This window comes from Prionailurus bengalensis, chromosome X, assembly GCF_016509475.1.
Source record: "Prionailurus bengalensis isolate Pbe53 chromosome X, Fcat_Pben_1.1_paternal_pri, whole genome shotgun sequence".
NCBI lineage: Eukaryota > Metazoa > Chordata > Mammalia > Carnivora > Felidae > Prionailurus > Prionailurus bengalensis.
This window is the reverse complement of record NC_057361.1, coordinates 14,707,586-14,731,725: the sequence shown is the minus strand read 5'-3', so window position 1 is coordinate 14,731,725 and position 24,140 is coordinate 14,707,586. Positions and strand designations below refer to the sequence as shown.

The 24,140-nt window shown below is 37.6% G+C and overlaps 1 protein-coding gene across 8 annotated transcripts in view; it reads left to right on the top strand.

Moving 5' to 3' along the window:
- Positions 1-24,140, top strand: part of SCML2 (Scm polycomb group protein like 2) — a 101,286-nt gene that overhangs the window by 59,213 nt on the left and 17,933 nt on the right. For 5 of the 8 annotated variants that reach the window (XM_043569742.1, XM_043569739.1, XM_043569741.1 and 2 more), the window contains exons 8-9: positions 14,772-14,852; positions 19,066-19,274. In XM_043569742.1, coding sequence (XP_043425677.1) covers positions 14,772-14,852; positions 19,066-19,274 — 290 coding nt within the window. The remainder of the gene's footprint in view (positions 1-14,771; positions 14,853-19,065; positions 19,275-24,140) is intronic. The other 3 variants (XM_043569743.1, XM_043569745.1, XM_043569740.1) reach the window with 1 other exon arrangement.

Below are 24,140 nucleotides of genomic sequence, written 5' to 3'. Positions count from 1 at the left end.
ATTCCAGTATATGTTAACTATACTGGCATTTTTAGGCATATACTGGCAATTTTAGGCATATAATACAGTGATTCAATAATTCTATGCATTACTCATTATTCATCATGATAAGTGTACTCTTTCATCCCCTTAACCTATTTCATGTATCCCCCCAGCCCCCCTCCCTTCTAGTAACTATCACTTTGTTCTCTACAGTTAAGAGTCTGTTTCTTGCTTTGTCTATTTTTCCTTTGCTCATTTGTTTTATTTCTTAAATTCTGCATATGAGTACAGTATTTGTCTTTCTCTGACTTATTTCACTTAGCATTATGGTCTCTAGCTCCATCCATGTTGTTGCAAATGGCAAGATGTCATTCTTTTTATGGCTGAATGATATTCCATTGTGTGTGTATGTGACACATATACATATCCACATCTTTATCCATTCATTTATGAGTGGATACTTGGGCTGCTTCCATAATCTGGCCATTGTAAATAATGCTGCAGTAAACATAGGGGTTCGTGTATCCCTTTTTTTTTTAATTTTTTTAATGTTTATTTATTTTTGAGACTGAGAGAGACAGAGCACGAATGGGGGAGGGGCAGAGAGAGAGGGAGACACAGAATCGGAAGCAGGCTCCAGGCTCTGAGCCATCAGCCCAGAGCCCGACGCGGGGCTCGAACTCACGGACCGTGAGATCATGACCTGAGCTGAAGTCGGACGCTTAACCGACTGAGCCACCCAGGAGCCCCATCGTGTATCCCTTTAAGTTAGTGTTTTTGTATTTTTTGGGCAAATACCCCGTAGTGTGATTACTGGATCATAAGGTGGTTTTATTTTTAACTTTTTGAGGAACCTCCATACTGTCTTCCACAGTTGCATTCCCACCAACAGTGCACAATAGTTCCTTTTTCTCCACATCCTTGCCAACACTTGTCTCTTGTGTTTTTGATTTTAGTCATTCTGACAGGTGTGAGGTGATATCTCACTGTGGTTTTGATTTGTATTTCCCTGATGGGTGAAAAATACTGAGCATCTTTTCATGTGTTTGTTGGCCATCTGTGTGTCTTCTTTGGAGAAATGCCCATTCATGTCTTCTGCCCATTTTTTAATTACATTATTTCTTTTTGGGGGATGTTGAGTTATATCACTTCTTTATATATTTTGGATACTAACCCTTAATAGGTTATGTCATTTGCAAATAACTTCTTCCATTCCATATGTTGTCTTTTAGTTCTGTGATTGTTTCCTTTGCTCTGCAAAAGCTTTTTATTTTAATGTGTCCCAATAGCTTATTTTTGCTTTTATTTCCCTTGCCTCATGATACATATCTAGAAAGATGTTGCTATGGCAGATGTTAGAGAAATTACTACCTGTGCTCTCTTCTAGGATTTTTATGGTTTCAGGTCTCATATTTAGGTCCTTAATCTTAATCCATTTTGAGTTTATTTTTGTGTATGGTGGCATAAAAGTAAAAACTTTTTTCTCATTTGCTTTTTAATGTTATTTATGGTCTTTAAAAATGTACAGAAATGTTAATTTTATTGACTTGAACATTAAATAATATAAGGGTCTAAATTAAGGATCTTAGCTAAGTAATTTCAAAAGGCACACAAATAATGTTAAACTGATTGAATTTCATAAATTTTAAAAAGTCTGTATTTTTTGGTTCATTTTGAATATTTCTTTTTTTAAATTTTTTAAACATTTTTATTCATTTTTTGAAAGACAGAGACTGTGAGTGGGGGAGGGGCAGAGAGAGAGGGACACACAGAATCCGAAGCAGCCTCCAGGCTCTGAGCTGTCAGCACAGAGCCCGACGCTGGGCTCAAACCCACGAACCGTGAGATCATGACCCGAGCCAAAGTCTACTGCTTAACCCACTGAGCCACCCTGGCGCCCCCATTTTGAATATTTCTTAAACACACGTAAATGCTTGGTTTTCAACCTTTGAATAATTGCTTTTCCAACATTTTTTAAGCATATAACACTTAAAACTTTTTCAAATACTTAATGACTAAAGACAGTTCACTTGGATAATTTCTTAAAGAAATGTAATGAGGCATCTATGAATGCCACTTGGTTTGACTTTACATAAAAAAACTACTTATTTAAGCTTTACTTTTTCTCTTCAAAAACAGTAATACAGTTTAATATATTTTAAAGCTTACTCTAAGAAAATTTTTTCTCCCTGTGTTAACACTTCTATAATCAGAAACAGCCAGGTTCTTTTTAGGCTTATCATTGGTCGAAAAATCCACTGGGAAACTTACCTTGGATAGAAAATTGAGCAAGCTGTGTGGTTTTTTTTTTCCTCTTGTTTATTTAGGTTTTTGTTTCTTGGCTCTCATTATGACCCTCCAGTCTTTCAAAGTCCTTCACTGCTGGTTGGTGCTGTCACAGCTCATCAGATTTATTCTGGACCTGTACAGGGTATCTGGGGGGAAAGAGGAAAGAAGTATGTGTACTGCTGTGTCCTTGACAATTTAAAGAAGGCTGGGTCAAGTAAACTAAAACAAGGCCCAGTGTAGACTTTTTCTTCTTGAATAATTTATTTGGTCTTGCTGTTTTCTGTTTCATTTTGTTCCCCACCTCCTTTGTATCCTACAACTTCATTCTCTCTGAAAAAAAATGATAGAAATTTAGGAATGTTCTATAAGCTATTGATTTATTCCCATATTACCTTTCTTTTGTCTCTGGTACATAGGATACATAGCCAGTTATCTCATTGAAGTTCACACATTTAATATGTGAAAGAGCAAGACCCGGAATCTAATAACTTAGGATCACAACTGGAACTAATGTTATTTTAAAGGCTATGTGTGCTTTTTGTATTTAATATTTTAATGTTTCCTGTCTTTATTTGGGAAAGTTTCTAAACAAATAGGTTGCTGTTTTTTATGATTTTATTTATGAACACAATAAATGTAGGTTTCTAGTCTTTGAGAAAATGGATATATTAAGAGGCAGAGGATTCTTAGAAATATTTACCCTAATACTAATTTTTTTCTCATATTGTGGTATATTGAAAGTTTTTTTTTTTTAAAATAAATTGCTATATTGTAAACCATTCTACCTGGCTTTAGAGGTACTTAAAGTTAAATACTTTTAAGTTAACTATGTAAATTAAACTTTCAACTTATGTAATTTCTAAAACACTAATGAATTAGTTTTATTTAACTTAGCTTCAGATTTATGCATCACTGGTTATAAATTAACAACCTACGCTGGTGTGAAGTGTCATATTGTAGCCTAATTCTTTATGCAGTTGTGACCACATAGACCAACCAGGAAGGAGGGCAGCAAACTTCCAGATGCTTTGAGTATAAAGTTGCAGGGTCCCGAGGGTTTAGAGGAATTCCTCTGGTCCATAGGGAACTGTGGAGGAGGGGAAAACCTAGAATCAGGAAACATTCCTGTCTAGTGGTATAGCCTATCAGTGACCATCTTAGCTCCTTTCTTGGTAAAATCCTTCAGTTTTATTGGGTTCCCCAGCCCCCACCTCTAACAGAAAAAGCTTTAATTTCTAGGTAGAACTCGGTGGTAACATGGCATTTCTTCCATAGCTTTGTAAAATATTTTTGATGATGTTTGATAGAACTGGCATATTAGAGTTTCTCTGTTGGTAGTTCAGATACAAACTGTATGAATAGGAACTTGTTTCTTAAGAGTAAAGTAAAATGCTTTGAATAGGTTTTAAATGAGATTGTCTTGGGCACTGTTAGCTGCTTCGAATGCTGGTTTATTTTGTGGTTGTGTGTGTGGTGTGTATGTGGTTTAGGTTTTTTTTTTTTAATTTAAAATTTTAAGGGAGTGGGTTTTAAAATCTGAACTTTTGATCTTTTTAAAAATGTAACTAGTCATTTTATATAGTAGTCTTATTTGGTAAAGCCCTTCCTATGTAGAATTTTCCTTTTGAACCCTTTCAAAGTTAGTCTTTTGAGAAACATTTCAGACCTTCCATTGAGCAAACAAATACTCTATCCCCCACCCCTACCCCCACCTCAGTCTCATTTTTTTTTTTTTTTAAGAAACAAAACCAGAAATTATGGCTGCTTTTGTTTTTTGTTCAGGGGTGCATAGAGGAGTATGTGGTTTCTGTAACTTGGTCTTCACCTTTCTCTAAGTTTTAAAATTAAGATTTTATAGTTTTTAGGACATATCTTTACCACCCATTCCCCTCTTTTTATACAACTGTGTATGTTTAGTAAAAACCACATAAAGCAGCATTTTTTCCTTTATGTTATAATGGGTCAAAAGTAACAGACATACATGTAATTAAGGCTGTAAAAAGTTCAAGGTGTGTCAGTGCCATGAGAAAGCTTCTGAATGAACACTTAATTTTAAGTATTTGTTTAGATTTTTGCACTTAATGTAGCTTATGATGAAATACAGGCTATACTTAATTTATTTAGTACTCTTTTTGTTTGGCATAAATGAAATAGAAATGCTATCACCCCAAATTATTCACTCAAAAGCCATGAAATTTAAAACAGCTGATATTTTCTTTTTCATACTAACAGCTTGGAACAAATGTTTTGCTTGTGCAAATGAGATGGCTATTGTGATGCAAAGAAGTATCTTGAAAAAACCAAATGTCCTTTCTCTGTTTTGAGTATTTCAGTTAAATACTGCAATAATTGTAAGCAGAGCCTGGAGTTTCTTTCTTGTTTCTGTTCTGCGATATATTTTAACAAGTTCTCTTGTGACTTTTAAAATGTCTTGGTTTTAGGACACGTGGTTCAGCGGGGATAACTTTGTCTACAGACGCAATGGGTTAGCAGTTAGATTTTGCAAGTCTTCTCATTTCTTTCCAGATTCTCTGACCCAGGGTAACCTTTGGTTCTTCTCTGAAGGCAGGAGTGAGGGAAGTTTGAGCAGGTGACTGATGATCACTGTCCATACAGCCCACAGACAATATACGAATTACTTTAGCAGTCCTCTTAGTCCCTCCTCCCACTCTTCCTCCCCTTAAACCAACAAATGCAAATAGCCTCATCCCCATTTGCTAGAAATCTAGGCTTGCTCTGGCAACATGGGCTTTGTTGTTGACTCGCTTTCTCCAGAAAGGCAGTTTTATTTCTGGTAAAAGAGAAAGGCTATCAAGTGGAACCTAAGTCACTTTAATGGTAAATATAGCAACAGCTTGTTTCTCTGGAATATTTCTAAAGGTAGGAATTACCCCAAAGTTTCTTTATATTGTAGTTGAAGTACGGTTAAAGAAGTTCATTGTCTGCTTTGTTAGCTTTTGTGTACTAAATATCCAATCATTTCTATTATCTCAAAAAATTCTCTTTTTTGCTCTAAATATTACTTACTGAAATTGGTGGTACTATTATTTGATTAGTCTTTTATAAAAATTGTTTTATGGTAGAAGGGAAAAGTCAGTCTGGTTATTTTTACCATAAAGATGGCTTTAAATAAAGAAAGAACAACCCTATTGTGACTCAAACTTGATAATTTAAATCTCCAGTTTGTGATGGAAAGTGTTATCATATATTTTTCTATAGCCTTGAGGAATATGACATGATTTTTCATTAGAATTACCTGAGACTTAGTAAAAGTATTTGTACAGTAATAGAGATGTGGATAACATTTTACTAATTAAATATCGTGTCAGTACATTTGGTTTGTGGAAATCCTAGCAGTGACTGCTATGTTGTTGTTTTTTTTTTTTAACAGCATAATGCAAGTCATTCTGTAAGAAAAAAGGTGCTGTGATTTAAAAATTGAGTGGCTTTTAAGAACTCAGAATTGTTAAATGAATTATGAATTGACCTGAAACAACTGAAGTTGCTTCTTTTCATGTGAACTTTCTTCTGAAAATATTAAAGGTGTTGGAAATTGTCATCTTCTTTAATGTCATTGTGACCAAAATCTTGGTTTCTTTTGAAGTGAGCAGATATGAGTAGCGATTGTGAAATATAATGGTCTTCATGGGAAGCACCCCCATGAAGCTGAAGTGAGTAGTTTACAGAGCGTCTGTGATGGGGCAAGTATTGTTAAAAGAACGCTCTTAAGGCCCTTCTAAAATTTAATTGTGATTTCTAGCTGCTGCTTGCATTTTTTTGGTTTCCTTTCTAGGCTGAATGCTTATATCATTATATAACAAGTTAGGAAAACCATATAAATTCCACTAAATTAGATTTTATTTTAATTTAGCATGTATGCCAAGAAAAAAGGCAGTGTCATTTATGTACAAGGTAAATAACTTTAACTGGACTTTTGTATTTTGTTTAATTTAGAGAGCTATCCATTAACCTTCTAATTGTGTTTGGGATATTTTTCCCTGTAGCATTTTTGTAAGTTTTCAGTAACCTTATAGAATATTCTATACAGATTAAGGTATGTTTTATAAGGTGTGTAAAGGGTGTCTTTTCTCTTCTTGAATCTGTTTGTCTTAGATCTCCAAGTCTTATTTTGAAATGGGGGAGACAGAAATTAAAGCTACAAAGACTTTCAGTATATTGGTTTTGGTTTAGTTGTCCAGACATAATTTTTAAAAGCTCCTAGAAAAGACATAGCAGCATTTCCCAAATGGGGATGCTCTGTCATACCGCCCCAAAACAAGCTCTTTTAAATCAGATCTTTACTTTCGTGAGTGAATGGCTTGTTTTTCTTTTTATGTGGGAGTTATCTTTTATTGTATGTTTATTTTATATTATTTTTTAACAAGCTTTTAAAAAATGTTTACTTTTGAGAACAAGTGAGAGAGAGAGAGAGAGTTGGGGAGAGGCAGAGAGAGAGGAGAGGGAGACAGAGCATCCCAAAGTGGACTCTGCACTGACAGTGGAGAGCCCGATGTGGGGCTCAAACTCACGAACCACGAGATCATGACGTGAGCTGAAGTCGGACGCTTAACCAACTGAGCCACCCGGGCACCCCTATTTTATTATTATTTTTTTTATGTTTAGTTTTGGGAGAGAGAGAGAGCAAGCTTGTGCAGGCAGGGAAGGGGCAGAGAGAGAGGGAGACAGAGGATCCAAAGCAGGCTCCACACTGACAGCACAGAGCCCAACGTGGGGCTCAAACTCACGAACTGTGAGATCATGACCTGAGCTGAAGGACATTTACCCGACTGAGACACCCGGGCGCCCCTTATTGTATGTTTAAAGTATTTTTAATACTGTAAAACTGTGGTTCTTGGTTTTGGGGAGGGAAACCTACCTAGGTCATGAGGAGACTCAGGAAAGACAGTGGAGGAGCGAAGGCAATAGGGCTGGGCCTGTTCACACTATTGGATGCCAACAATGCCAACTAAACCATCTCTTCTTGGTAAATGAGCAGGGAACTGGGCAGAACATTCAAGTTAGAATAGGTCCAATAAGGGTTAAAATATGAAAAGACAGTACCATTTCCACAAAAACTGGGGACAGCTACCACTAAGAATTAGAGACCTTCTTTTCCTTTTTAACTTTTTCAGTGTTTGCCATTCTTTTTCCTTGTAGTGATTAGTTGTAAAACAAATAAACCTTTTAAAATGATAGGGCAGGGGGCAGGTCTCAAAAAGAACTTTTATACTTGTTTTGGGCACAGTGAGAAAGTGAGAAAAGTGAAAAAGTATCTTAGAGGTCTTTAAGTAATGGTAAAAGGAAGAGTGATAAGCAGAGGCCTTTGGGAGGTGTGTGACCAAGACCAAGAGTGCCCCTGCTACTGTGAATGGAAATAGAGACCATGTGTCTCTGCTGGTCAGCTGCTTGGCCAATAATGATGCTTTTACAGTTCTATTCTGCTGAGTCAGCCTGGGCTACTGAGGGGATCTACTCTTTAATTCTGAAATTGCTGGAGACAGCTGCAGATTCTAGAGGTCACTGCCAGTATGCAGTGAGTCTGCATGGGTATCTCTACTGTTATTTTTTAGTGGATTCTTGTATGTCTTTACAAGTTGTATGGCTTTTTATCAAAATACAATATTAGTAATGCTTATGTCAAATAATTGTTTTCTTTAGAGACATGACTTGTTCTGTTATTTTAAAAAGTGACTAGGTTTGGGGCACCTGGGTGGCTCAGTCGGTTAAGCGTCCAGCACTTGATTTCAGCTCATGTCATGATCTCATGGTCGTAAGATTGAGTCTCACATTGGGCTGTGTGCTGTGCTTGGAGCCTGCTTAAGATATTCTCTTTCTCTCTCTCTCTCTCTCTTTCTCTTTCTCTCTCTCTCTCTCTCTCTCTCCACCCCCCCCCCCCAAATGGCTAGGTTTATCTTTGTGAGGGCATTTTATAATCTTTATGACAAAATTGGAATTGTAGAACATTTAGAAAACAAAGCGATAGGGTAAAATCTAAAAATTGCTTGTATTCTTGCCTGTATTCTTGCCAGTATTCTTCCCATCCTCTAATATTTTGATATATAAACCTTAGGATATTTTAATTAAAAAATCAGAAATATTAATTAATTGCCAGTAGTCATTGAGACCAGCTGAGGATGTCTTTAGAAGCATGTGTTGTATTCTGTTCCATGTATACAGAATTGTATTGGTTTGGTCCCATCTACTTAAGTATTCTTGCTTTGTTATTATAATAATTAATAGACATAAAATGTGTTTGGATTATAAATGTTTCATTTTGAGAAAATACATAAGAAAATTTAGAGTACAGAAGGTTCTCCTCTAATATTTGATGCATTTTTCCCTTAAGGAAAAATTCTCTTTTAGCCAAGAGAATTTAAAAAAAGGAAAGCCCCTAAATACTGGATTATTAAGGGCATGTTGATAATTTGTTTTTAGCACCACTTTAGATATTTTTATCTGTGGTTTACACAGAAGCTCCCTCAAATTTGAACCTTAAGAAATGTTTAACCCAACTATTTAATTCTGCATTTGAGTTTGTTAAGATTATAGAAGAAAATATTTTAATTGTCTTTTCATTGCTTACCTCACTAGTTTAAAACAGTACCCACTTTAAGCAAGGAGCATGGGCTTTTGGGTGAGACAGTCCCGAATGTGAATCCCATTCCTACCACTATGAGACTAGCTGTGTGATACTGGATTAGATGTTACTTAATGCACTAAGCCTCTGTTTTCTTCTTCTTCTTCTTCTTCTTCTTCTTCTTCTTCTTCTTCTTCTTTCTCTTCTTCCTCTTCTTCCTCTTCTTCTTCCTCTTCTTCCTCTTCTTCTTCTTCTGTTTTTTTTTTTTTAATTTTTTTTTCAACGTTTATTTATTTTTGGGACAGAGAGAGACAGAGCATGAACGGGGGAGGGGCAGAGAGAGAGGGAGACACAGAATCGGAAGCAGGCTCCAGGCCCTGAGCCATCAGCCCAGAGCCCGACGCGGGGCTTGAACTCACCGACCGCGAGATCGTGACCTGGCTGAAGTCGGACACTTAACCGACTGCGCCACCCAGGTGCCCCTTCTTCTTCTGTTTTTGATGCAGGGCTCAAACTCATGGTTCTAGAGATCGTGACCTGAGCCAAAGTCAGATGCTTAACCAACTGAGCCACCCAGGTGCCCCAAGCCTCTATTTCTTTATATGTAAAATGGGGATAATAATACTTGCTTTACAAAATTATAGAAACAAATTTTAATAATGTATGCAAAATACTTGACCCATTCGAAGTATACAGATTTCTTTCTTTTTTCCCCCAGTGTTGTGTTTTAAAATGAGGTGCAATTCACATAATATAAAATTAACTATTTCAAAATGCACAATTTAGAGTCAGTACGTTCATAATGTTGTACAACTACCACCTTTATCTAGTTTGGAAATATTTTCATCACCTTAAAAGAAAACTCTGTACCCACTAAGCATTTGCTTCCTATTCTCTCCTCCCTCTTGCCCCTGTGATCACTAATCTGTATTCTGTTGCTATAGATTTACTTATTCAGATATTTCATATAAATTGAATCATATAGTATGTGATTTTGTGTCTGGCTTCTTTCACTTAGTGTAATGTTTTCAAGGTTCATTCATGCCATTTCAGCTACCAATACTTCATTCCTTTTTATGGATGAATAATATTCCATTGTATGCCTGTGTAACACATTGGTTATCCATTTATCCATTGATGTACATTTGAGCTGTTTCTACCTTTTGGCTACTGTGAATAGTGCTGCTATGAATATCCCTGTACATGTTCTTATTAGAGTCCCTGTTTTCATTTATTTTGAGTATATACCTAGGAATGGAATTGTTGGTTCAAATGTTACTTCTGTGTTAACTTTATCTGCTACTGCCAAACTGTTTGCCGCAGGAGCTGCACCACTTTACATTCCCATCAGCAATGTATGGGGGTTACAGTTTCTCCATATCCTTGTCAGCACTTAACTGTTTTTCTTTTTAATAGCCATCTTAGTAGGTGTAAAGTGGTACCAAATTGTGATTTTGATTTGCAGTCCTTCCTTCATTTTTGAATGGAGTGTATTCTTAGAAGTTGATTTTTTTTTTAACACATTGTCAAAGATTATCTTTTATTTGGTTTGAGACAAGGTGTTTTCCTTTAAACAGACAAACAAAAAATTAAACATTCACTCCATATATCTTGGATTACAATGTCATGGGTTTGGGCATTTTGGGGTTACCATAACAGCAGCACCTTAGAAACTGGGTGAGAGGAAACACTACAGATAAGAGATTTTATTTCCTCCTTTCTTAGAAGTTGATTTTTAAGTTGGTTGATTGGTATTTGAAGTTTTTTTTTTTCATACAGTGTTATATTAGTTTCAGGTGTACAAAATAGTGATTCAACAATTCTATACATTACTCAGTGCTCACCACGATAAGTGGACTCTTAATTCCCTTCATATATTTCACCCATCCAGCCATCCATCTCCCCTCTGGTAACCACCAGTTTGTTCTCTGTAGTTAAGAGTCTGTTTTTTGGTTTGTCTCTTTTTTTTTTTTTTAATGATTTTTTTTAAGTTTATTTATTTATTTTGAGACAGAGAGAGAGAGAGATGCAGGAGGGGCAGAGAGAAAGATGGAGACAGAATTCCAAGCAGGCTCTGCAGTGTCAGCTCAGAAACCTGTGCGGGGCTCAAACTCACTTCCTGTGAGATCATGACCTGAGCTGAAATCAAGAGTCAGATGCTTTAACTGACTGAGCCACCTAGGCGCCCTTGTCTCTTTTTTTTTCTTTGTTTTGTTTCTTAAATTCCACATGAGTGAAATCCTATGGTCTTTGTCTTTCTCTGACTGACTTATTTCTGTTAGCATTGTATTCTCTAGATCCATCCATGTTGTTGCAGATGGCAAGCTTTCTTTTTTTATGGCTTAGTAACATTCCAATGTATGTATGTGTATATACATACACACACACACACACACACACACACACACACCACATCATCTTTATCCATTCATCTGTCATTGGGCACTTGAGTTGCTTCCATAATTTGGCTATTACAAATAATGCTGCAGTAAACATAGGGGTGCATATATCTTTTTAAATTAGTGTTTTTATATTTTTTGGGTAAATACCCAGTAGTGGAATTATTGGACCCTATTGTAATTCTCTTTTTAATTGTTTGAGGAACCTTCATACTGTCTTGCACAGTGGCTGCACCAGTTTGTATTCCCACCAACAGTGCAAAAACCGTTCCTTTTTCTCCATATCCTCACCAGCACTTGTCTCTTGTGCTTTTGATTTTAGTCATTCTGACAGGTGTGAGGTGATATCTCATTGTGGTTTTGATTTGCATTTCCTTGATGGATGAGTGGTATTGAGCATCTTTTTATGTGTTTGTTGGTCATCTGTGTGTCTTCTTTTGAGAAATGCCTGTTCATATCTTCTGCTCATTTTAAATTATTTGTTTTTGGGGTTATTGATTTGTATAAGATCTTTATATATTTTGGATACTAAACCCTTATCAGATCTGTCATTTACATGTATCTTCCCCCATTCAGAAGGTTGCCTTTTTGTTTTGTTGGTGGTTTCCTTTGCTGTGTAGAAGCTTTTTATTTTGGTATAGTTGCAGTAGTTTATTTTTGCTTTTGTTTCCCTTGCCTCAGGAGACAAATGTAGAAAAGTGTTGCTATGGCCAATGTCAGACAAAATTACTGCCTGTTCTTCTCTACGATTTTTATGGTTTCAGATCTCACATTTAGATCTTTAATCCGTTTTGAGTTTATTTTTGTGTGTGGTGGAAGAAAGGGGTATAATTTCATTCTTTTGCATGTAGCTGTCCAGTTTTCTCAGTGCCATTTGTAGAAGAGACCGTCTTTTTCCCATTGCATACCCTTGCCTCCTTTGTTGAAGATCAATTGACCACATAATTGTGGATATATTTCTGGGCTCTCTCTTTTGTCCCATTGATGTATGTATTGTTTTTTTGTGCCAGTACCATACTGTTTTGATTGCAACAGCTTTGTAGTATATCTTGAAATCTGGGATTGAAATACCTTAAATTCTGTTCTTTTTCAAAATTACTTTGGCTGTTTGGGGTCTTTTGGGGTTCCATACAAATTTTAGGGTAATTTGTTCAGTTTTGTGAAAAATGCTGTTGGTATTTTGATAGGGATTGCTTTGAATCTATGTATTGTTTTGAGTAATATGGACATTTTAACAATATTGGTTCTCCCAATCCATGAACATGGAATATCTTTCCATTTGTGACATCTTCCATTTCTTTCATCAGTATTTTATAGCTTCTAGAGTACAGGTCTTTCACCTCCTTGGTTAACTTTATTCCTAAGTATTTTATTATTTTTGGTGCAATTGTAAGTGGGATTGTTTTCTTAATTTTTCTTTTTGCTACTTCATTATTAGTGTATAGAAACACAGTGGATTTCTATTGATTTTGTATCCTGTGACTTTACTGAATTGATTTATTAGTTCTAGTAGTGTCTTGGAGTTTTTAGGGTTTCTATATATAATATCATGTCATCTGGAGATAGTGAAAGCTTTATTTCTTCCTTACCAGTTTGGATGCCTTTTATTTCTTTTTGTTGTGTGATTGCTGTGGCTAGGACTTCCAGTACTATGTTGAATAAAAGTGGTGAGAGTAGACATCCTTGTCTTACTCCTGACCTTAGGGGAAAAACTCAGTTTTTCATCATTGCATATAATGTTAGTGGTGGGTTTTTCATATATGGCCCTTATTATTGAGTTGAAGTATGTACCCTCTGTAACCTTCTTTGTTGAGGTGAAGCATTTTTTTCCCAGCAAACTGTAAAATGTTGTTATTAAACCATGGTGGCCTATTTGATGCATAAGCTACCCAACTTGTTTCTATGGGAATATAAGACCAGAGACAAAACTTGGATGTTAAACATTTATTCATTTAACAAACATTTCTTGGATGCCTGTTATGTGGCAGGCCCTCAACCACATGTTGGAGGTATAATAATGGTTTGAACTTACATAGTTCCTTCTAAAGGAATTCACAGTGTAGTGGGACAGGTAGATATCTAAGAAAAGATAAGATGCTGTAATACCTATGCTGCTAGAGATAAATGCAGTCTGTGAAGTTTATTAGCATGAAGTCCTATGGTTTGCCTCAGAGCTTAGTGCTGGAATTTTGCAGTGCTCATGATTGAGCTCGTCATTGACAATGAGAGGGAAGGCCTTTCCTGGATCAGCTTCTGCAAGGCAGTAAGGGTCAGAATATTTGGGGACCTGAAACATGATTATGACTGAATCTATAAGGATAGTTGGAGAATAGAGGATATGAGATTGTGAAGATATGTAGAGGGCCTTGGACACCAGGCCAAAGACTTTAGATTTTAGCATATGGGTAATGTGGCATCACTGAAGATTTTCTTTTCAATGTTTGTTTATTTTTGAGAGAGAGACAGACAGACAGACAGAGCATGAGTGGGGGAGGGCCAGAGAGAGAGGGAGACACAGAATCTGAAGCAGGCTCCAGGCTCTGAGCTGTCATCACAGAGCCCTATGCAGGGCTCGAACCCATGGAACTGTGAGATTATGACTGGAACTGAAGTCAGAGGCTTAACTGACTGAGCCAGCCAGGTGCCCCAGCATCACTGAAGATTTTTAAGAGGAAAAGTGACATATAGTTTGTATTTTAGAAAGATCATGATTATGTGCTATCAAATATGGATTGTAAAGGTTAGCCAGGAATGCTAGTAAAGAGGCTAGTGCTATAGCTTATGTGAGAAGTCATTTCATGGGCATAAAGAAGAACACAACTAGGAAGTACTTCAGGTAGGCTTGGTTTCACACGTCGATGGTGGAAGAGTACAAAGATGTCTTCAAGATTTCCGATTACTGATAATTGAGTGTAAAAGGTAATGTCATTCAAGATAAGCGTGATGAATTTGGTTTTGGACATGTTGAGTGAGAGATGCCTATATATGATTATTGAGTTGGCTATTGAAAACACAGCTCTGGAACTTAAGAGGCCTATGATGGGTAGGGGGTGGCTTACGAATGCTTAAGTGGGCAGAAGAACATGAGAGCAAGCAATTTGGTGATCATTATATGTAGGCAGTAGCTGAAATCAAGGGAGTGAACTAAAAGCACTCAAAACTGAGGTGGGGGTAGGGGGAAGGTGACTAATCCTGGGGAACACCACAGGAAACATGACAGAGGTATAAGAAGGACCAGGAGGGAGTGGCTGTGTGAAATCCAATAACGAATTTAAAAAAGACATCATCAAAAGTGTTTAGTGCTATTAGGAGGTTGTGGGTTACCTTAGCATTCAAAGCTTCCCTAAAAAGAGGTGTCTAAAAGTGTAATTGCAGAGGGTTGAAAAATAAGAAAATGGCAGTGGTAGTGAACATGGGCTAGTCTTTTAAGAAGTTTGGTCATGAAAGGAAGGAGGAAAGGGATCAGAATGTCAGTAAATAGGAGATCCTTATTTGGATGAAACTTTTTTTCTTGCATTTGTTAGGCATTGACAACAAGGTTTCCCTGATATCCCATCCATTGATAGAAGAGGGCCAGGAGCACCCTCAGGGCCTGGAAAGAGAAGGTGAGAATCAAGGCAGGGCTGCTGCTGATGGTGCTGCTGCTGCTGCTGCTGCTGCTGCTGCTATTAACAGTTAACATTTATTGAAATATGTACCATGTGCCACATGCTGAATTTAAATAATTGTCCCAAGACCTCATAATTATTATGTGGTAAATCTGGATTTGAACCTAATTAATCTAGAACCAGTGTCTCTCCCTAGATAATGAGAAGCAGGGAAGGGAATAGGTTATTATGACCGGTTGGTACAGGAGTCCCATGCCCAGCTGATCTCTACTCTGCTTCTTCTGAGAAAATTCATAGTCCTCACCTGGCTTCTGGCTTCCAAATATCTGCTGTGGTATTAGGAACATGCTTCCTTGTTTTCCTTTCCACTAGTAACTACCCCCTGTGGTTTTCTTTAAGAGTTTTTCTTAGCTTGGGGTGCCTGTGTGGTTCATTCGGTTAGGCTTCTGACTCTTGGGTTCAACTCAGGTCATGATCTCATGGTTCATGAGTTCAAGCCCTGCATCAGGCTTTGCGATGGCAGTGCTGAGCCTGCTTTGGATTCTCTCTTTCTCTCTTTTTCAGCCTCTCCCCCACTTGTGCTCTTTCTCAAAATATAAATAAATAAATATAATATTTTTTTAAGTTTATTTTTGAGAGAGAGAGAGAAAGTGCAGGAGTATGAGCAGGGGAGAGGGAGAGAGAATCCCAACCAGGCTCCGTGCTGTCAGCACACAGCCCATTGGGGGCTCGGTCCCACAAACCATGAGATCATGACCTGAGCCGTGGCCAAGAGTCAGAGGCCCAACCCACTGAGCCACCCAGGTGCCCCTAAATAAATAAATTTTAAAGAAATTTTAAAAAGAGTTTTTCTTAGCTAATTTGAAGGTTTCTTTCTTTCTTTTTTTTTTTTTAAGTTTATTTATTTATTTTGAGAGAGAAAGAGAGTACACACAGGAGGGGCAGAGAGAGGACAAGAGAGAATCCCAAGCAGGCCGCTCTCAGTGCAGAGCCTGATGTGGGGCTTGAACTCAGGAACTGCGAGATCATAACCCGAGCCAAAACCAAGAGTTGATCGCTTAACTGACTGAGCCACCCAGGCACCCCTTATTTGAGGCTTTGTAAAATGAGTTTTTTATTGCTGAAGATAAGGAAATATACATTTAAAAGACTCTCGGGGCACCCAGGTGGCTCAGTCAGTTAAGCATCCATCTTTGGCTCGGGTTATGATCTCACAGTTGGTGAGTTCAAAACCCCCGCACTGGGCTCTCTGCTGTCAGCACAGAGCCTGCTTCAGATCCTCTATCCCCTTCTCTCTGCCCCTCCCCATGTTGTGCACATGTTCTCCCTCAAAAAAATAAAACATTAAAAAAATAAGTAAAAATAATAAAAGACACTTAGCATGCTAATGGGAAGGGAAAGTTACTCTTATATGACAAGAACAGTCCTTGGGTATTCCAAAAGGCTAATTTCAGGGGAAAAACAGACTCTGGCTGTTATCAAATGTTTAGTTTCTCAAGCAGGGTTTCGCTTCTGGAATGGCATGGGTGGCTTCCTCTGGTACAGGTTGGGAGAAGAGAGAGGAGAAATGGGGCAGAATCTGAAACACCAGTCAAGGGAGCTGGTGCTTTGGTATGGGATGGCAGCAGGAGTGAATGAAGGAAGATCAGGGGGTTTCCCCTTTGCTCTTGCTGCCGCCCACGACCAGTTTGTGGCAATGTGAGCTCGTTCTATGAGTCAGGGAGCAAAATTCCAGATAGAGGCATTGGGTGCCTCAAGTGAGCTTTTGTGACTATCAGGCCTCAAGGTTGGATAGTGATAGTGTAAGTGTAGCCATCTCTATTGCTATGTCTATGTTTTTCAAAGTTGAGGCTTATATTGTTTCTTTGGGTTTATAGTTAGCAGTATGAAGGATTTTTTTTAATGTTTATTTTTGAGAGAGAGAGAGAGAGAGAGAGAGAGAGAGTGGAGGGAGGGGCAGAGAGAGAGGGAGACACAGAATCCAAAGCAGGCTCCAGGCTCTGAGCTGTCAGCACAGAGCCTGATGTGGGGCCTGAACCCACAGGCTGTGAGACCATGACCTGAGCCGGAGTCGGACACTTAACTGACTGAGCCACCCAGGTACCCCATAAGTTTTTCTTTTTAATGTTTTATTTATTTTTGAGAAAGCACGTGAGTGGAGGAGGGACAGAGAGGGTGGGGGGGACAGATCTGAAGCGGACTCTGTGCTGACAGCAGCGAGCTCGATGAAGGGCTTGAACTCATGGAAGATCATGACGTGAGCCGAAGTTGGACGCTCAACTAACTGAGCCCCCTGGGCACCCCTTGAAAGATTTTAGTATAAATGATAGTTTAGTTGTACATGCAGTTTTAAGAATAAGGAAGATGACTTGGAAAGAATTGCTAAATTTGAAAAAGGTTCCAAAGTCAAATGTTTCCAATGACAGATGTTTTCTTTTTGACTTAGTTTTGGTTTTTCCAGACCATATCTTGCTTTTCTGTTTTTGGCTGTTCAGAATTTGACTTTGTTTATTACTTGCCTCAAATTCAAGCTATCTGTTTTTACAGTAATTTCTGCTCTTCTTGTCATATGGCTGTGTAATACACTATTCAGTTTATTTGAGGAGAAGGAAATCATGTATCATTGATCTACTTGAGATAGGAATTTTATGGATACACAACTACACTCACAGGATACACAAACTGTATGACTGGGGCCATATCTATTTCTTCTGAATCTCCTAAATTGCCTAGACTGGTAAAAAGTATACACTAAGTATTGAGTAAATAAATGGTGGATGGAAAATCTGGAGAACACTAAGCAACCATACCTCTTCAGTCTTTTTAGATCAAAAGCAAGATACATATTAATTCAAATCTCTGATCCATTTTAGTTTCTGTTCCAGTCAGCCATGTGTAAGCTAAACCAGCACATGTGGAACAGTAGCTGGAAATAGGGGGTTGCTGTTCATTTCTAAGTGTATTTCTTCTTCTGTGGTAATTATGTGTGCAGCTGTCTTCACAATTCAGAGAAGGCAAGCACTATCTTTCAATAATAAAGTGTCTTCATGGGTCAGCAGAAATGTATATTTAATGAGTACTATTTAGAAATAAATATTAAACAAGGTTAAATTCCCAGGCATGAAAAGTTTTACCAGTGTGTTTTTGTCTGTACTTACTTGTTAATGTTTTCTCTTTGTAAGTATGCCTCCACACCTGTTTTATTTTTTTAATTTTTTTTTTCAACATTTATTTATTTTTGGGACAGAGAGAGACAGAGCATGAACGGGGGAGGGGCAGAGAGAGAGGGAGACACAGAATCGGAAGCAGGCTCCAGGCTCTGAGCCATCAACCCAGAGCCTGACGCGGGGCTCGAACTCAAGGACCGAGAGATCGTGACCTGGCTGAAGTCGGCCACTTAACCGACTGCGCCACCCAGGTGCCCCACCACACCTGTTTTTTTAAAAAAAACCTAAGACTCCTTCTTAGAGAGCACCTCCTGACTCTCTAGTAAAATAGCACGTAGGAATTCACAAAGTTGTCTTTTGCCCCCCACCATTCCCTTTTTTTTTAAAACTTGTGTACTTTGACTCAGGGGAGTGAATTTAATAGCCTTTTTTTGTTTGAGGGCAGAAAGCAAGGTAGCATATTAGAAAAAGCATGCACTTAGGAGACCAAACTCTCTTAGCCAAATGGGTGATCTTGGCTGAGTTACCTCACCTCGCAGAGCCGAAGTTTCCTCATGTATAAAGTGGGGAAATGGTACCGACCTCAGGAATTTTGGGTGGATTAAATGGGATAATGCATATTGAAGTGCCTAGCCTGTAATGGGTAGCCAGTAAATATTGGCATCTCTCTCCTTTCTTCTGTTCCCCTTGTTCCAGGCTTCCAGGCCTCCTCTTGACTTTATTTACTTCCTCTGATGGTTTCCCAAAATTTACTAATTTTTTCTGCATTTCCACAATTCACTAACTTCTCATCTCCTGGACATTTTTCTTACCTGAAGTTCTCTGTTATATCTGAAGATAAGCTGAAGAACCAGTACATTTGGTTAGGTATTCATATAAAAATTTTATTAAAGATGGTTAGTATACCTTTCTATATTGTACATACTTTTTTCAAAAAGGTTTTTGTTCACTTTGTGGCTACTATGAACACACGGTTTTAGGACTATATATAGTTGGTGTGTGTGTGTTAATTTTATTTTTGTGCTGTGCTTTTCCCCCCTCAGTGCCCATTACAAAGAGTATAGCAAAAACACAGTCATCTCTTCCCAAAGCGGCCCCACATTCAATGCCGTCTCCACAGAAAACTGCTATAATATTACCAACGCAGCAGATCAGGAAATCAAGTCGGATTAAACCACCTCTACATACTTCAGCCCCCAAGAAGGGAAATTCTGCTAAAAATACCACACCAAGGAAGAAAGCCCCAAAAAAGGTTAGTTGTATCTCTTCCTGATTTGTTGTACTCTGGTTATTTATTATAACATACAGTTTAGGATCATACTAACAGTATGATGAGGCCTTTTAGGAATATACTGTACAAAGAGTATACATAAGGCTTTTTAAAGCCCACATAGCCATCAAGATTGGTATTTGTTTTTGAGTGTTTATTTATTTTGAGAGAGATACTAATGTGTGTGCGCATGTGGGAAGGGCAGAGAGGAAGGGAGGGAGAATCCCAAGCAGGCTCCACAGTGTCAGCACAGAGCCCACTTGTGGGGCCCGGATCCCATGAACCATGAGACCATGAACTGAACCAAAGTCAAGAGTTGGCTGCTCAACCAGCTGAGCCACCCAGGTGCCCCTGGTATTTCTTTTCTTGGGTAAACTTAAAACTTTGAATAATGTTTGACTTTTTCAGAACCACATTGAAAATACTGTGTGGGTATATTTACGTTCAGGCCAGTTTATTTAAAACTCAGTATACTTTAAATTTTTTTTTTAACATTTATTCATTTTTGAGAGACAAGAGACAGAATGCGAGCAGGGGAGGAGCAGAGAGAGAAGGAGACACACAATCTGAAGTAGGCTCCAGGCTCTGAGCTGTCAGCACAGAGCCTGTTGCCGGGCTTGAGCTTTCTGACTGTGAGATCATGACCTGAGCTGAAGTCGGATGCTTAACCAACTGAGCCATCCAGGTGCCCCAAAACTCAGTATACTTTAAAAGTGAGGTGAATTTTACTATACATAAATTATACCTCAATAAAGCAGATGGAAGGTGGAATCAGAATGATGAATTCAATGATGCTAGAGTCACATACCACCTAAGTGATTCCTGCAAAGAAAACAACTTTAAAACCTGGAAATAATAGGAAAAAAAACTAGCTACTTGAAGATACTGGACAGTGAATGGAAGCAGACACACTGTGGTTCAGGAGAGTACACACAGGAGATAGGAGTGTTACACAAAATTCTATATCCAGCAAAAATATTCTTCAGGAGTGAAGGTGAACTAAAGATATTTTTAGATAAAAACATCCTTAGAGGGGCGCCTGGGTGGCTCAGTTGGTTAAGCGTCCGACTTCGGCTCAGGTCACTATCTCGTGCTCTGTGAGTTCGAGCCCCGCGTCGGGCTCTGGGCTGATGGCTCGGAGCCTGGAGCCTGTTTCCGATTCTGTGTCTCCCTCTCTCTCTGCCCCTTCCCCGTTCATGCTCTGTCTCTCTCTGTCCCAAAAATAAATAAAGGTTAAAAAAAATTAAAAAAAACCCAAAACATCCTTAGAGAATTCATCACTGGCAGACAAACACTATAAGAAATGCTGAAGGAAATTTATCTCTGAGTGAATGCAAATGACTTTGTGTTTTGCTTTTTTCCTCTTAATTTCTCTCTGTCTCTTTCTTTTAATGTTTTATGTTACTTTTGAGAGAAAGAGAGAGAGAGAGATACAGAGTGCGAGCAGGAGAGGGGCAGAAGGAGAGGGAGACACAGAATCTGAAGCAGTCTCTAGGCACTGAGCTGTCAGCACAGAGCCCAATGCGGGGCTCAAACTCATGAATGGTGAGATCATGACCTGAGCCAAAGTCGGATGCTTAACCAAGTGAGCCACCCAGGTGCCCCCCTCTTAATTTCTTTATAATAATGTGACTAAAGCAATAATCATAATATGGTCTTACGGGGTAATGTAATACATATAGCATGATAGAATACATCATTATATAACATCAATACATAACATGAGGTAATACATGTAATACTTAGTATAAAGGCTTTGAGTGGAGGATACAGATTTATATCATTGCAAGGTTTCAACATTTTATGTTAAGTAGTACAATGTTAACTATGTAGATTATACATTATAATCCCCAGGGCATATTGTAAAAATACAAATGCAGAGAAGTATAGCTAAAAAGCCAATAGGAGAACTAAAATGAAATTCTAAGGAATATTCAAGTAACTAAAAAAAAAAAAAAAGAGGGATAGAGGAATAAAACACAAAGGAGACAAATAGAAAAGAAATAATAAAGGGTATACTAAGACCCAAACATATTAATAATTATTTTAAAAGTTAGTGGACTCGGGGCACCTGGGTGGCTCACTTGGCTAAGCATCTTATTCATGATCTCTGTTTCCTGAGTTTGCTACACTGTCAGTGCAGAGTCTGCTGGAGGCTCTCTTTCTGTGCCCCTGCCCCAACACATGTGCACTGGCTCTTTCTCTCTCTCTCTTACAAATAAACTTAAAAAAAAAAGTGGAGTAAACTTTCCATTTAAAAGACAGATTATAAAAATGGATTTTAAAAAGACCCAAATGTATCTGGTCTACAAGTGATACACTTTTAATATAAAAACATAGAATCTTCCTAGATGGATTAGAACTAAAATAGCAGTATTACTTAAACATTTCTGAGTTTAGCCATCTGAATATATATATATATATATATATATATATATATGTATGTGTATATATATATATGTATGTATGTATACATATGTATATAACATTTGTTTTGTTTTATCTAATGTTTGTTTGCAGTATGGAGCAAAATGACAATACCATTTTGATTTTAAAATTCTTAAATTGGGGTGTCTGGGTAGCTCAAGTCACTTGAGTGTCTGACTCTTAATTTCCACTCAGGTCATGATCTCATGGTTTGTGAGTTCGAGACTTGCATCAAGCTCTTGCTTACAGTGTGGAGCCTGCTTGGGATTCTCTCTCCCTCTCTCTCTGCCTGCCTCTCTCTCTCTCTGTCTCAAAATAAATAAAAACTTTAAAATAAAATGCTTAAAATAATACTGGTATTTTTATTTCAAAAAGCATTCAGAATTTTTAAATAAAAATTAAAAGTCAATAAATGTGAATATATTTCAAATATAAAATCATCAACATTGAAAAAATCAAATAAGCAGGTTATTCTAATGTAAATCATTAGCAGATTAAATTTTTAAAATTCAAAATAAATTGCATAGGGGCGCCTGGGTGGCTCAGTCGGTTAAGCGTCTGACTTCGGCTCAGGTCATTGATCTCATAGTTTGTGAGTTCGAGCCCCGCGTCTGGCTCTGTGCTGGCAGCTTGGAGCCTGGAGCCTGCTTTGGATTCTGTGTCTCCCTCTCTCTGTGCCCCTCCCCAACTCACACTCTGTCTCTGTCTCTCTCTCTCTCAAAAATAAATAAACATTAAAAAGAATTTTTTTTAAAATGCATAAAATTAAGGAAAGTTACAATATTTAAAGGGAAATAATTTTTTTTTAATTAAGTAGGTTCCACACCCAACATAGGGCACAAACTCAGGACCCCAAGATCAAGAGTCACATGACTGTCAGCCAGGCACCCCCAGAAATAATATTTTAAATGCTTTTTAAAAATTAAAATTATTAAGGGTGTCATTGATGCATATTTTTAATGTGTATTTTCCAGCTGTTGAAAAAAGTCTTTGTGATTAGTTGGTATAATGATGAAGATAAAACTACATGAAGTTTCTCTTTATGCCTTTATTTTCAAATAATTTTAGTTCTAATTTGACAATTTTGAAAAGGTGTTTTTGAAAATACTGTTTATAAGATGGTGGGGTCAGGTGAGGGATAGATTGATAGATTTTATAATTTTTTTTGATAATCTATTTTTTGTTTCAAAGGAAGAATTTTATTAAAAAATTTTTTTTAAGCTTATTTATTTATTTTGAGATAGAGAGAGGGAGGGAGTGCTATCACCTGGGCAGGGGAGAGGGGGGAGAGACAATCCCAAGCAGCCTCTGCACTGTCAGCACAGAGCCTGACACAGGACTTAATCTAACGAACCATGAGATCATTACCTGAGCCGAAGTCAAGAGTGTCCACACTTAACTGATTGAGCCACCCAGATGGCCCTCAGAGGAAGAATTTTAATTCACTATCTTCTCTGTCTTTATTATTTCATCATGAAAAGATGAAGATTCTCATGTGGTTACCTATATCTCTGTTTCAGTACTGTCATGCCATAGTTTAATTATTTAGGAAACCTTTGAACTAGAGTATGAATTATTCTTTACTTTGTCCACTCTCCACACATACCCCTCTTTAAGGATTCTAGTGGTATAGAAGCACATTTTTCAAATAAATGTACCTTTATTCAATATAAATAGCTAATGCAAGCATACTATATCTTGGTATGTCTTAAGACATAGGATTCAGATTTCAGATTTTTAAAATATTGTAAGAACAATAATATATCAACACAGTAATTATAGTTCAGTACTTAAAAATAATATGATTTACTGGGATACAGAGAACCCCAATGACAGTCATTAATTTAAACAAATAAGGAAAATCCAACAATATTGAATGTTATCCTATTTTATCCTCCTTTATCCCTGCTTTTAAAATATCCTCTATTAGGGGCACCTGGGTGGCTCAGTTAGTTAAGCATCTGACTTCAGCTCAGGTCAGATCTCTTGGTTCCTGAGTCGGAGCCCCATGTTGGGCTCTGTGCTGACAGCTCGGAGCCTGGAGCCTGCTTCAGATTCTGTGTCTCCTTCTCTCTCTGCCCCTCCCCCACCTGTGCTCTGTCTCTCTCTGTCTCTCAAAAATAAACATTAAAAAATAAAAGTATCCTCTATTATTACCTTTTCTAGGTATAAGAGCTCCTTCTCTGACATTGGAGAGTCATGTTTGAAGGTAGCTCCAAGAAAACTCCAAGAGTTGATACATAATAAACAAAATGCGAGTGATATTTAACAATGTCCAGAAGGCGTTTGGTTTTTACCAAATATAATAGACATAATTTTATATGGACTTTAGCAAGCCACTTATAATTTTTTAAAAATTATCACATATAATATGGAGAAATGCAGGCTAGATACAGTAAAAACCAGATAAGTGACTGCTTT